The 14,554-nt window shown below is 43.1% G+C and overlaps 1 protein-coding gene and 1 non-coding gene across 2 annotated transcripts in view; one reads left to right on the top strand and one right to left on the bottom strand.

Annotated features, from left to right (window-relative positions):
• Nucleotides 1-568: 568 nt before the first annotated feature.
• Nucleotides 569-14,554, top strand: part of LOC135093302 (uncharacterized) — a 75,035-nt gene continuing 61,049 nt past the window's right edge. The window contains exon 1 of the mRNA XM_063992440.1: nt 569-813. Within this exon, the coding sequence (XP_063848510.1) occupies nt 799-813 (15 nt within the window). The 5' untranslated portion in view covers nt 569-798. The remainder of the gene's footprint in view (nt 814-14,554) is intronic.
• Nucleotides 12,381-12,453, bottom strand: Trnae-uuc (transfer RNA glutamic acid (anticodon UUC)). The gene has a single exon. It is a non-coding gene; the product is annotated as a tRNA-Glu (tRNA).

Below are 14,554 nucleotides of genomic sequence, written 5' to 3' on the forward strand. Positions count from 1 at the left end.
GGCGTGAAACTCGAGATGGTACTGTATATATTTGTTATCTTAAATTCAGTAGAGTAAATGTTTTTTTTTTTTTTTTTTTCGGAAATTGTGGAATTTTTAATATTATTTTCTGGTTCCCTGGAACCAATTAATTTTTCCCGTAGGTTCTTCAGTCGCCATAACGCACATTTGCCACAACGAACGCTACATTGGAACGAATCATGTTTGTTGTCGTGTATCCCACTGTAGATTAATTGTGATTATGGAATTCACTTGTACATTTGTTTTATCAGCCAGTCGTTCAGTAATCACACTAGTCACACGAAATGATTACAAAATATACAAGATGAGCAAAATACACGCACCTAAACAACTGTCGATTCTGCAAGTGATCTAGGTACACGCTTACACTATCATTTAATCGTTCAGTAGGGACACTAATCACGTGAGATAATTACAAGAACAAACAAACATAAACCTGTAATGGTCTTATGATATTATCTTTGAGTTTTGACGGAAGACATCACGCTGCACTGCCGGGCGTAGGATGGATGGTGGTCGCCAAGGCAACGCGGCAAGCTTGTGGCGTGAGGTGGCGAGTGAGTGAGGGAGTGAGTGCGTGAGCGAGTCCCCGGCGCGGCTTCGGTTCAGTCCAGCAGGTGCCGCCAATGAGTGAGAGTGAGTACATGCTGCCTCACTTGGTTCCGCGCTTTACGGTGCATTGCTAACCACGATTTGCTCCTTGCCGTGTGAGAAAACGGACTTCGAAGTGTGAGTGGTGATCGTCTTGTGAACCCCAGCGGCGGCCTCGTGTTAACCATGCTGACCTACTGGGTGAGTAACTACCACACACTTGTTTGTTTACGTAGTATTTTGTACTTATTACTAAACGAGTGTTATTTTTTTCTTTTATTGTGGAAAGAGAGGGTAGCTACATGATTACTGCAAGGGGGTAATTTGGACGAGAAAACCTTATTTGTTTGTCAGAAGTGTGTGGTTCATTAATTTCGTTGTTTACTTGAAAGGGTGGTGTTCTGTAGATGCGTTAGTTGGAGGTTGCGGGGGAAGGCCCAAGTGGTTACAGTACTGCTGACGAGGGACTGGCGGGGAGAGCCCTATGAGAAATGTATTTTATGTTATCTGATGAGCCAGAAAATGTGAGACAGTTTATCTTCATCCGAAAACCACGGAGCGAGTTTGTTTACACGTGGTGGCGTTGTTTATATGCGACACACACACACACACACACACACACACACACACACACTTGAACAGGGTGTATGGAAGGTCACTGCCTTACCCATATATCGGAAAGTGTTATGAATTCCCTTTGAAGGATATACTGGCAATCGCTAGACCAGCACGTGATCCTCGAGAGTCAAGACCGAGGGTGAATCACACACACACACACACACACACACACGCGGTCAGGCAAACGTTCCTTTCTTGATTGTGGTTTGCGGCATTATTCCCGGCCTTCCCTTGGGACCCTCGCTACTCAGTACTTTTGTCATTACGCACGGAGGAGCTCGGACACAGCCAATATATAGCTTTGTCTTCGTACTATTTACTTTACTTCTATAATCTTGAATATTTACCGAAGAAAAACAACTTTAACTGTGGTACATACTGTTGACGAAGCAAGAATAACTTAATTCCTCATGTTGATTTGCTATTTCCAGCCTTGTAAAAAAAAAAAAAAATTGACTGTGGCTTGCTATTGATTTTTTGTAGCAAGAGGGACGTCAGTTTCCCATTCGTATTGCAGTATGCAGTAATAATAACAACAATGACTAATATCTTAATTTAAACCACTCCAGCTTTAACCTAAAAAAAAAAAAAAAAAGTGTTAATGTCGTACTGAACACAGAACACCTAATTAGGAACGCCATTTCCATTTCAAGTTCAACCTCCCAGAAACTAAACTTGCTCCCAGTTGCTAGGCTTTGCTCGAAAAGAGAGAGAGAGAGAGAGAGAGAGAGAGAGAGAGAGAGAGAGAGAGAGAGAGAGAGAGACTTGCAAAAACCCACTGGTGCACTAAATAACATATCAATGAATACAAACGTGATCCTTTCCGTTCTTTAGTTATTCTTCGTTAAGAGAAGGCGAGAGGCGAGAGCGCGTATCAGTTCAGAGAAGCGACAGAGTGTAAGTTCAGTGACCGGGGGAGCTAGCAAGCGAATGCCGAGATTGACTCATGCTGGTAAACTTTGATTCAGTTGGCGAGTGAGGGGAAGAGCAGGAGAAAACGATAATTCATATTCTTTACCTACTCCATCCAAACGAAAATTGACTGGACGGCAAGTTTAGATCAATAATGTTGGTCAAGGTTTTTGGGTGTAGTGGTGTTGTGGTAGTAGTGGTTGTCGTGGTTGTCGTTACGTGCAAGGCTACGGTTGAATGGGTAGTGCTGTAAAGTTGATTGATGTGGGGTCTCTCTCTCTCTCTCTCTCTCTCTCTCTCTCTCTCTCTCTCTCTCTCTCTCTCTCTCTCTCTCTCTCTCTTGTGATGCTTCTTTGGCCTTAATTTGTCTTACTTCTTCCTTCTCCTCCTCTTCCTCTTTCTTTTATCGTCTCTCTCTCTCTCTCTCTCTCTCTCTCTCTCTCTCTCTCTCTCTCTCTCTCTCTGGTCTGTTTATGTTTTATCTTCTTCTTCTTCTTCTTCTTCTTCTTCTTCTTCTTCTTCTTCTTCTTCTTCTTCTTCTTCTGTTCTCGTACTCCTCCTCCTCCTCCTGTTTTATCCATTTGCATCATAATCTGCACCGTTTTCAGTCGCCGTTAAGTAATAAAAAGTTGCTTGATTGACTGATCGAGTGACTGGCTGTTTGTTTGATATTTTGGCATTGCTACAACAAGGTCATACATCATAATTACAACGCCAGATAACAAATCAAATTACTGATACACACACACACACACACACACACACACACACACACACACACACACACACACACACACACACACACACACCGGGAGTCACGTACGTCATAAAAATACCTTAATGCAGATATCAAATTACACCACCACCACCACCACCGCCACCGCCACCATCACAGCCATAGGTATAATCAAGTCGAGCGTCCTCCTCCGTCAGAAGTTTCAGTATATTATGTAAATACGTGTTTTGTATGGATGTTTATGATTGTACTAATGTATCTGTGTATGAATGTATGTGTGTAGTACGTACTTGTAAATGTTAGTTTATTTTTTCTATTGGTATAGTCAGGTAGGTAGGTGACTACAGAAAAATATAGATGTAAGTATGTGGTGGTCGTCGTTTGATATCGCCTGTTTGTATTATGGCAACTGTGTATGGCTATGTATGTATGTTTTCCCTGCGATTGGCTGGTAAAATTTTATAGAGGGATTTGGCTTTGGTATAATGTATGTAGCCGTATGGTGTGAAATATAACGACCTTTTTGATCTGTGGGAACGACGAAGAATAGTCATTATTATTGATTCTGCTGCTTCTCTTGACGTGTGTGTGTGTGTGTGTGTGTGTGTGTATGTGTGTATGTGTGTGTGTGTGTGTGTGTGTGCACCGGTGATTTAGAGTGATCGCTGTTGTTCTTAAAGGTGTATATAAGTACATCGCCGTATTGTTGTTGTGTTGTTGTAGCACCAAGTAACCAGTCAGTCATTTTTGGTGATGTAACGGTGACCCAAGACAGTTCCGGCTCCAGATGGAGGAGGAGGAGGAAGAGGAGGAGGAGGAGGACGAAGACGACGAGGAGGACGAAGAGGAAGAGGACGAGGAGGAAAATGAGGAGAAGAAAACAATAATCAGTAAGAAGCAAGACGAATTAAGGTTAAAAGAGGAAAAGAAGGAAAAAAGAAGAGGAATAGGAAAAGAAGAAGAAAACAAGAAGCAGTAAGAAGCAAGACAAATTAAGGCCAAAGAAGCATCACAAAACGAGAGAGAGAGAGAGAGAGAGAGAGAGAGAGAGAGAGAGAGAGAGAGAGAGAGAGAGAGAGAACACCTTGTCAGCAGTCACAACCGTAGCATTACCCAAGCTGTCACTATCATGCTCTTAATGAGAACAACCCCCACCACACCCAAGTATTTTCCTAATCACCTTGACCTAACTTTGCCGTCCTGACAGTTTTCGTATGAATGGGGCACTTGACTCAGGGCGCGCGCACAAACTCACAGCCGTACTCTTAATCTTAAACCTTCCTTCGTCTATCTCGACTACTTTTAACAGGCTGTAGTGGAATTCGTTGGGATTTTCAAGGATGTTTTCATGTTTCTCTTGATAGATTGATGTAGAAAAGAAATAAAAAAAACTTTGAGAATCCGACTTACCTCTGTGGGAGCTTGAAAATAGTTCTAATGGGAGTCCTAAATGTTTCAGAATACAGATCTGCAAGCTAAATTCCTCTTCTCTCGAGCTTCCTCTCGCTTTGATAATAGGAATTGCTAACCAGAGTCAGAATGAGCCAACCAGAGTGAGTCAGTGTTAGTGATGAAAACTTCAAACAGGTTCTAGTGAAAGTTATTGTCATTTTCAAGAATGATTTCATATTTCCATTGATAACAGATGTTCTGGATTCCCCATCTGGGGAGGGGACCACATATGTCCCCAAGCTGGACTGTTCCTCCGGTATCGACCCTAAGTGTCTTGACATCCCCCTCAACTTTTTCTTCATTAACTTCTGTAACATTCGCAGTCTTAGATCTAATTTTCAATATGTAGAAGACCACCTCTCCTCTACTAAACCTCACCTTTTCCTTACTGAAACACAGGTGTCTGAGGCAACTGACTGTAGTCCCTTTTCTGTTCTAGCACTGAAAGGATTGGAACTAGAATCATAATGGATAAACCAGGGTGAGTCAGTGTCAGCGATGAGTCTGCCCTATCGCCGCCACTCGCCCGGTCACTGAATTTATACTCCGTCATGTATTTGCACTTTCGTTTACAGGGAAATCACGAAGAGAACATAATCTAGTCCCGTATTCTGAAACCCTTTGCTCTTTCACCATCACCACGACTATTTTCAAAGGCCACAGATGATTAACCGTGTTCTCAAGAGTGTTTCTCCTGTTAATAATGCAAAAGTCTTGTTAATCTGTCACTAGGACCGTTAAAATCACCCTTCAAAATGTATATAACTTCACCTAGAGCCTTTTGAATGTAGTGGAGGTGCAGGCAGAAGTGCTTCAGAGTGTGGTCCATAGCCGCGCCCTTTTGCTGTCACGTCTTGGTGGTTTGGCTTACCCACCACCACCACCACCATTAGCACGACCTACTGCCTTCATGCACCCATACTAATAATACCTTCCTCCTCCTCCTCCTCCTCCTCCTCCTCCTCCTCCTCCTCCTCCTCCTCCTCCTCCTACTATACTAGAGAAACAGACCGCACAAGTCACGCTTTCCCCTCCTTCTATTTTTTTAAGGGACTGTAAAATTGAGGGGTGGAAAGAATGAGTTTAGATCTTAATATGTAGAGGAGGAGGAGGAGGAGGAGGAGGAGGAGGGGGAAGGCATTATGTATGGGTGAACGTGAATGAGTAAATAAGTGAATGAATTGCGTAGTCTGTAAGTTCTCATGTCATCGCTGGGAAAATGTTCAGGCTCGAGGAGGGAGAGTCTTGTGTTCTTGTTTTGTCTGGTTGGTTCATGGTACTGCCTTGGTGATCGTTTGTTGACGGTGAGGACAGAGAGAGAGAGAGAGAGAGAGAGAGAGAGAGAGAGAGACTGTATGCTAGAGAAACTGTGTATATAGAGAGATTGTTGTGCAAAATGTCTAGTTGTGAAAAAGTGTGACTTACATCCCTGAAAATAAAACTGAAATTATGGTCATTAGATTTCTGTAATTATTATCTTTTTAGTTTTTATTTACCCTAAGTGTTTTCGGGAAATATCGGCGTTTACAGTTTCCTCTTCACAGCGAGCAATAACAGCAAACCACAGCAGACCGCAGCAACAACAAGGGTGTGAACTTCTGTGGTGGCTGCCGGGTGGGGATGGGGCGAGGCTGTGGGGACGAGGCGGGACTGGACTGTAGAGGCCGCTGTCGAAGGCGTTGCTGTGTGGCGTGGGGAAGTGAAGTGATTAAAAGAATGGGTGATACCTCATGGGGTTTGAGGAAGTGAAGGAAAGTGATAAAAAAAAAAAAACCCTGAGTGACTGTGGCGTTTGTGTGCTTGGTGTGTGGTGTGGGAAAGTGAAGAGAAGTGAAGTGATTTGAAATATTCTTGAGTGGCTGTGTGATGATTGTGAAGAGTGAGCTGAGGTGGAAGAGGGAGGGAAGGAGAGTTATGACAATCCACTACCACTTGCATTACTATTCATTGGTGAACAGATACGTTAAAACCCCATGATAGGAACAGAGTAGTGGCAGGAGATACTGAGAAGAATTTACTTAGACCTTTTCACGTCAGAACGCCCATCTTACCAGCATTAATAACAGTAGGAAATAAAGATGATCTATTTTAGGGAACATGAGGAAAAGTGCTTAGAAAAAATAGGTAATATGTTTGAGAAGAAACAAAGAAGTGAAAAGAAACATGAACTTAAGAAAAAAAAATCGCTTACAAGTAAAATAACTGCTTATATAACTAATTATCTAACTGACTGACTGACTGACTGACTGACTGATGGCGGGAATAATAATGGTGCAACGGATTAAACTTACGCAATTAAATCATAACGGTACTGTACATGTTGCCTGGATATGAATACAACTTTCGGTGCAGAATTTGTGAACAGGGTGTTAAGGATACGAGTTTGTGGTGTGCGTGGTGGAAGGCGTTGGGTGAGGCCAGTTAGGGAAGGGGGTGGTGGCGGTGGTGAAGAAATGGGCTGGGTGAAGGTTGTTGTTGTTGCTGTTGGTGGTGGTGGTGGTGGTGGTGATGGTGGTGATCTACAGTATAAAAGAAGAACAAGGCATAAGATCTACAGCTACGTTTGGTGTAAAAGGATATAAATGCACGTGTGTTATAGTGGTGTAATGTGCGCATATGGGAGGGGCAGGGAGGGGCGAGGCGAGGCGAGATGGGGTCAGGTGAGAATTATATGGATTTGTGCTTTTAGGCGAGGCGAGCTGGATGTGGCGGGGGCGGGAATGTGAGACTTGTATAGGTTTGTGGGACGGGGGTAGGGCGGGGCGGCAGGTGTCATGGGCGGAAGTGAGGTGGGCGTGGGATGAGGGTGCGTGGTGTGGCGTGGCGTGCGCCTCGAGTGGGCAGCTGCGACCCAACCACCGTCAGTTTCTCTCTCTCTCTCTCTCTCTCTCTCTCTCTCTCTCTCTCTCTCTCTCTCTCTTCTCTCTCCTCTCTCTCTCTCTCTCTCTCCATTATTCAGCTGTTATCTTTATTATCTTTAGTATTTCCACGTAGTTCCAGTAATTCTTGTGTTCGTCTCTTTGTTTTCACGAACCTTCATTTAATCCCTGTATTTATGACTCCTCCTCTTTGTTATTCCCTTTATTACTTCTCGTCTCCTTCGCTTTATTTCAGTTTTCTCCATCCATTCCTCCTTTCGTGTCATTTCTTCATTTTATGACTTTTTTTTTTTAAATTTTTCTCCATCCATTTTCTCTTCCCTTTCGATTTATTTGAGTTTTCATTCCCTCCTCTTCTTCCTCCTTCTCCTCCTCCTCCTCCTCCTCCTCCTCCTCCTCCTCCTCCTCCTCTTCGTGTCCTCCTCCTCCTGTCTTCATTTACCTGTCCATAATTCTGCTTCTGCCTGTCTGTCACTTTCCTTTTTTTTACCCCTTTATTCTTTCATATAACCCTCCTCTTCCCCTTTGCTCTTGCCCTTCCCCGCTTTCCGTTAACATCGTCAGGAGTTAACCATCCTTTCTGTGAAGTAGTTAGCTTGAAATACTTGCTCTTCCCACACAGCCACGCAAGGCCTCAAGGTTCCACTCTGCTTCTTGGTTCTCCTGTTTACTCTTGAGTCATCGCGTGTCACCATCGACACTTCGCCTTCGTCCTCGTCAGTGCTCTCGTCCTCTTCATCGTCGTTCTTCCTGCAGCGGCAAAGTGAAGTGAATGAGGAGAGGAGGAGGAGGAGCAGGAGGAGGAGGAGGTGGAGGAAGGTGAAAGAGGATTGAAAGAGTAATAGTATAAGTGGAGGAAGAAGAGTAGGTGGAGGAGAGGAGTAGAAGGAGGAGGAGGAAGGGGACGAAAGAGGAAGAAGAGAAGGAGGAGGAGGACGAAGAGGAGGAGGAGGAGGAGGAGCTGTAGGCGGCGGCATTTTAGTGTATTTTCAACTCTGACATGAAAACAGTTTCTTGTCATGCTTCTCTCTCTCTCTCTCTCTCTCTCTCTCTCTCTCTCTCTCTCTGGGTGAGTTAAGAAGGAATTAGAAGCGTTTAATGAAGACAAATTAGGATAAAAACGAGGATATCTCTTACACGGCACGCTTAGGAGTGATGAAAACTGTTTATTTAATTTATTTACCTGTCTGTCTGTCTGTCTGTCTGTCTGTGTCTGTCTGTCTGTCTGTCTGTCTGTGTTAGTTTATTATCTATCTATTTGTACTTTTGTTTTTCTCATGTTTTCTATCTATTTCTCTGCTCTCTCTCTCTCTCTCTCTCTCTCTCTCTCTCTCTCTCCTCTCTCTCTCTCTCTCTCTCTCTCTCTCTCTCTCTCTCTCTCTCTCTCTCTCTCTCTCTACAAAATCATTTTCTATTTATCTGCTTGTGTATTTGTTTGTTTGTTTACTTATTTCCTTACTTGTCTATCTATGAATTTTCCTATTAACTTGTATCTGTCTGTCTGTTTGTCTGTCTGTCTGTCTGTCTGTCTGTCTGTCTGTCTGTCTGTCTGTCTGTCTGTCTGTCTGTCTGTCTGTCTGTCTACCAATCAATTAATCTAATCCATTGTGTCATTATTTTCTTTACGTGCAAATATCGTGAAAAAAAAAAACGTGTGTGTGTGTGTGTGTGTGTGTGTGTGTGTGTGTGTGTGTGTGTGTGTGTGTGTGTGCATGCGTGACACATTTCTCTTTTATTTTAGGTGCTTTCTTGTTTTTTCTCGGGTAAATGGGAAGTTTTTTTTTTTTCTTCCTTTTAATGCAAGTGAATGAAAGGAGAAGAGGAAGGGAGAGAATTGAGGGATAATACATAAAGGAGGGAAAACAGAGAAAATAAGGACGATATGTAAGGAGGAAAGGAGATAAGGAAGGGGAATATGTAAGAGAAATTGGAATAGGGAGAAGGGAGTAAGAGAGAGAGAGAGAGAGACAGAGAGAGAGTAGGAAAGAACAGAGGAAGGGTAGAAGAAAGGAAGATAATGCAAGAAAGGTAAAAAAATATATATATGATGGAGAAAAGGGAAGGAAGGAAGAGAAAAAGAAGAGGAAGGTAAGGTGATGAAGAAGCAGAAAGTAAGAAAAAGAGAAAAAAAACATAAATGCAATATTCTAATTAAGTATATATCAGATATTTTTAACCTACCGTGTGTGTGTGTGTGTGTGTGTGTGTGTGTGTGTGTGTGTGTGTGTGTGTGTGTGTGTGTGTGTAGCTGCAGCCAATATCTTTTTTAATGCCTCTTAAACCATTACCAGTCACTCATAAAGCAGAGAAAACATGCCCCAACGAGACTCTTTTCCTCCTCCTCCTCCTCCTCCTCCTCCTCCTCCTCCTCCTCCAGTCACGACGTACAGCACCTAAGGGGAGAGGGGGGAAAGGGGAAGAGGGAGAGATGCAGGTGAGGGGAGGGGAAGGGAGGGAAGGGAGGATGTGACAGAGGAGTGTGGAATGGGAGAGGGGAGGGAAGGGGAAGTGAAGGAAGGGGCATAAAAGTTGAGGGGTACTTGAGGAAGGAGAGGGAAGAAGGGGAAATGTAAATGAAGGAAGGGGAGGAGGGGGAAAATATAGGTAAAGGAAGGAGGTTAGAGTGTAGGTGGGTAAGGTAGGTGAGATACAGAGAGAGAGAGAGAGAGAGAGAGAGAGAGAGAGAGAGAGGAGAGAGAGAGAGAGAGAGAGAGAGAGAGAGAGAGAGAGAGAGAGAGAGAGTAGAAGCGGAAGTTAAACGGTTCTACTAACAACTTTCCCCGATCAGTACGTAAAGTACCTCCTCCTCCCTCTTCCTCCTCCTCCTCCTCCTCCTCCTCCTCCTCCTCCTCCTCCTCCTCCTCCTCCTCCTCCTCCTCCTCCTCCTCCTCCTCAGTCCCATACCTCACCACCACCACTGCTACTTGATAAATCTTCTTAATCTTTCCCTCCTCCTCCTCCTCCTCCTCCTCCTCCTCCTCCTCCTCCTCCTCCTCCTCCATATATTTCTCGGGATGGCGAGGGTCAGCCGGCGTGCCTCCCCCTGGTGGTAACCCTCGCGGCAAGGTCATCCCACAGACTCAGGGTGACCTGGGCTGACCTGAGACACGAAGGCTCGCGTGCCGGGGTATCACGCGAGCTGACCCCTCCTCCTCCCCTCCTCCTCCTCCTCCTCCTCCTCCTTTGCTCTTTTAAGATCGGTCTCTTTTCTTCCTGTCTTCTGTCCCGTGTCTGCCTCATTCCCTCCTTCCCTCCCTCTCTTTTTTTTACTTCTTTTCATCCTTCCTTTCTTCCTTTCCTTTTTTTCTTTGTCTTTTCTGTCTTCCTTCTTTTCATTCTTTCTTTCTCTCTTTATTTCTTTCTTCCCCCATTTACTGTTTTTTTTTCTTTCTCCTCTCACCTTCTCTCATTCCCTTCATCTTTTTTTTTTTAACTCCCATCCCCTCTTCCCTCCCTCCTTCCCTCCCTCTCTCTTTCTCTCTCCCCTTCTTTTTCTCTCCCCCCCCTCTTCTGCCTTTTTCTCCGTCCCTTCCTTCTTTGCTGCCATCCCCCCCCACTTCCCTTCCTTCCTTCCTTCCTTCCTTCCTCCCTCCCTCCCTCCCTCCCTTCCTTCCTCTCTCCCTCCTCTGAACACCTGCCTTTCCTCCCATTTCCTCCTCCTCCTCTTCCTCCCTTTCTGACTCATCGGCTCACTCATTTCTTCCTCCTGACTTCCCACTAGCTCAACACACACACACACACACACACACACACAACACACACACAACACACACACACACACACACACACACAATAATTGTTGACCATTAGCACAGCGGCACACCTGCACGCTAGACACACACACACACACACACACACACACACACACACACACACACACACACACACACACACACACACACATTGTAAACACGTCATCTCGCCTGCCTCTTTTTTTTTTCTGCTAATTGTATTGTTAAGTGGTTTTTTTTTTTCAGTGCAAGGGGGAAAAAAAGGTTCATATATCAATACACATAGCTGATTAGTCAGTCGGTCACTTAGTTGTTTAGGTAAGTAGATTGTTAGTCAGTCAGTCAGTTAGTTAGATTGGGGGGTTTGGTTATTGGGTTAGTTGATTAATTAGTTAGTTAGTTAGCTGACTGATTTTTTGGTTGATCTGTTAATTAGACGATCATTTAATTAGTTAGATTGTTAGTTATATAGTCATTTAGTCAGTAGGGTAGATTATCATTCATTCAGTCAGTCAGTCAGTCAGTCAGTCAGTCAGTCAGTAAGGTGGATAGCTATTCATTCATTAAATCATTCATTCATTCATTCATTCATTCAGTCATTCAGTCAGGTCAGTCAGTCAGTCAGTAAGGTGGATAGCTATTCATTCATTAAATCATTCATTCATTTCATTCAGTCAGTCAGTCAGTCAGGTCAGTCAGTCAGTAAGTAAGGTGGATAGCTATTCATTCATTAAATCATTCATTCATTCATTCATTCAGTCAGTCAGTCATGAAAGTAGATAGTTATTCATTCATTCATTCATTCATTCATTCATTCATTCATTCATTCAGTCACTCATTCATTCATTCAGTATCTCAGTCAGTCAGTCAGTCAGCCACAACAACAGAAGGGAAGCTGCAACATTAATAGGCCTACACACATCCACTTATAACACATCCACTTATCATCCCTGGCTATAAACTTGTCTAATCTTCATGCAAAACTCCCTATTGACTCAGCTCTAAAAAAAAAAACCCATCGATGAGGTTAGTCCAGTAATCTTACGTCTTCTTGAGGACTTACCTATCTCTTGAGTATAATTTTATCAAGATTAAATTTGTTACTTCTTGTCTCTTATCCTGATTACAAATACAAACCCTTAAAAGGAACTTGTCTTGGTTGATAGACAGACAGACAGACAGAGATGGATGCATGGATGGATGCGTATATAGATAGAAAAATAGATTGACAGGTTGATAGATAAATTGAGAGGGAAATTAATAGATAGATAGATTAATAGGTAGATAAAAACAGTGATAGATGGATGAATGGCTATATAGATATGAATAGATAGAAAGAACTAGAGATATAAATAGGTAGAGAAGTGTATTGTGTTACCTTGTTACATCACCTGCGCCTCTTTAACACTTCCATCACATTCATTAAAACAAACAATATATTTCCCATCGCCGGGAATCGAACCCGGGCCTCCTGGGTGAAAGCCAGGTATCCTAGCCACTAGACCACATGGGACTCTGCAGCGGCTTTATTGCTGGGTTATCTGCTGAGAGAGAGAGAGAGAGAGAGAGAGAGAGAGAGAGAGAGAGAGAGAGAGAGGCGTACGTTACCAATGATAGATAAATAAATGAATAAAATAGAATAAGAAAATAGATGATAAATACAAGAAATAAAAGAAAAAAAATAGATTCCAGAAAAAAAAGTAAAAATGCACAAATTCTTACCAAAAATAAATAAATAAGATAAAATAAAAATAAAAACGAAAAAAAATGAAAAGAAATGTAAAAAAAAAAAACGATAATGACAAGGATGACAAAACTAAATAACAAGAAAAATAATAACAAAACTAAAGAAAATAAGAATAATGAAGACGAGCAAACAAGGGCCAGCCAATCGTGAGGTGACCTTCGCTACACGACAACGTAATTAAACAATCTGGCGGTCATTTGGTGAAGTCTTGTGTTGGTGGTGGTGGTGGTGGTGGTGTTTTCCTTGTGTGTGCTGACCGCGGCGGCCATGGCGGAGGCGGGATTAGGAGTGATTAGCGAGGGATGATGGCAGTGATAATTAGTGAGCTGTTAGTGGGGGCTGGGGTGGCCTGGCGCTCCCCCTCCCTCCCTGCCTCCCTTCTGCCCTCTCACCTCTTGGCTGTCTGGCTCACTCGCTGGCTGGCTGACTCACTCCTTCACTCCCTCGTGTCTATCTTTGTCCTTATTTATTTATTTATTTATCTGTGTATCTATTTATTAATTTAGTTATTTGTTTGTTTATCTATCTTTTTATTTACTTATTTTTTTGTCAGTCTGTTTCTACTTCTTAATGTTCTTTTCTCTGCTTCTGTTGTATAAGTCTCTCTCTCTCTCTCTCTCTCTCTCTCTCTCTCTCTCTCTCTCTCTCTCTCTCTCTCTCTCTCTCTCTCTCTCTCTCTCTCTCTCTCTCTAACAAAACACGAGGTAACGAAGGTATGGGACAGAAAGGATAGATCGAGGTAGGCACACCTATATATGTTTCATCCAGAGCCTGCCGCGTGTAGGCTTATTGGGCTTCGTGGTGCTTTCCGGTGTTCATGTGAGGCAGCGTGGTGCTGACTTACATACACGTGAGCTGAAAATCTTAACCTAATTATTACCTCTTGTTAGGCGGCTAAAATTTCTCCATTTCCCTTTTGCTGGCATGGAAGTTACTGCATACAAAAATAAATAAATAATCTAACCTAACCTAACTTACTATTAATTAACTAACCAATGTAGTGCATGTATTAATGATCTGACTTGAAATGTCTTAGGCAAGGTTACTATGGGATGGGTTAGGATAGGGAAGCTTGGGGTTGGGATAAGTTGGGGTGGGTTAGGTTAGGTTGGAATGTGCTGGGATGGGTTAGGCTGGGTTAGGATAAAGATTAAGCTGGTTTAGATAGGTTGTCTTGCGTTAGGTTAGGTTAGTTTGGGTTGGGATAGGTTGGAGTGGGTTAGAATAGGTTGAATTGAGTTGGAATAGGTTGTGATGGGTTAAGATAGGTAGCTCTGGGTTAGGATAGGTTGGGGGTGGGTTAGGATAGGTTGGCTTGGGTATGGTTAGGATAGGTTAGGTTAGGTTAGGTTAGGTTAGGTTAGGTTAGGTTAAGTTACGTCAGGTTAGGTTAAGAATATTCATGATGACCGTATGTAATGAATTGTTTTACGTCAGATTGCTTTCAGTTTTGCGTTAAGGGAATGTTTAGGTCAAGATCTGTTAGGTTTGACGTCAGGGTTGCGGTTAGGTTACAAATTTAATGATAACCTAGTACATTTGATTATCTAGGCTAGATTTTGTCACCCATTACAAGTTTAATTTATCTTTGTTCGAGGTTATGTTAGTTAAGGTATAGTTAGGTTAGGTTACAAGTTTCATAATGACAGTTTCTTAGAGTTGATATTAGGTTGTAAATTTCACGATAAATAAGTACAATGAAATACTTTGATCAGGGTTGGTTCAGTGACGTCAGTTTTCGTATAGGTCAAGTTCTGAACTGCCGAAACCACAGCACGAAACACACGGGCCCAAGTTCTCCCGGATCAGCAGGGTCTTGGTGGTGGCGGGTGGTGGTAGAGGGGGGGTTGCCAGGCTACGTACACAC

The sequence above is a fragment of the Scylla paramamosain genome, chromosome 42 (assembly GCF_035594125.1).
Source record: "Scylla paramamosain isolate STU-SP2022 chromosome 42, ASM3559412v1, whole genome shotgun sequence".
Lineage (NCBI taxonomy): Eukaryota > Metazoa > Arthropoda > Malacostraca > Decapoda > Portunidae > Scylla > Scylla paramamosain.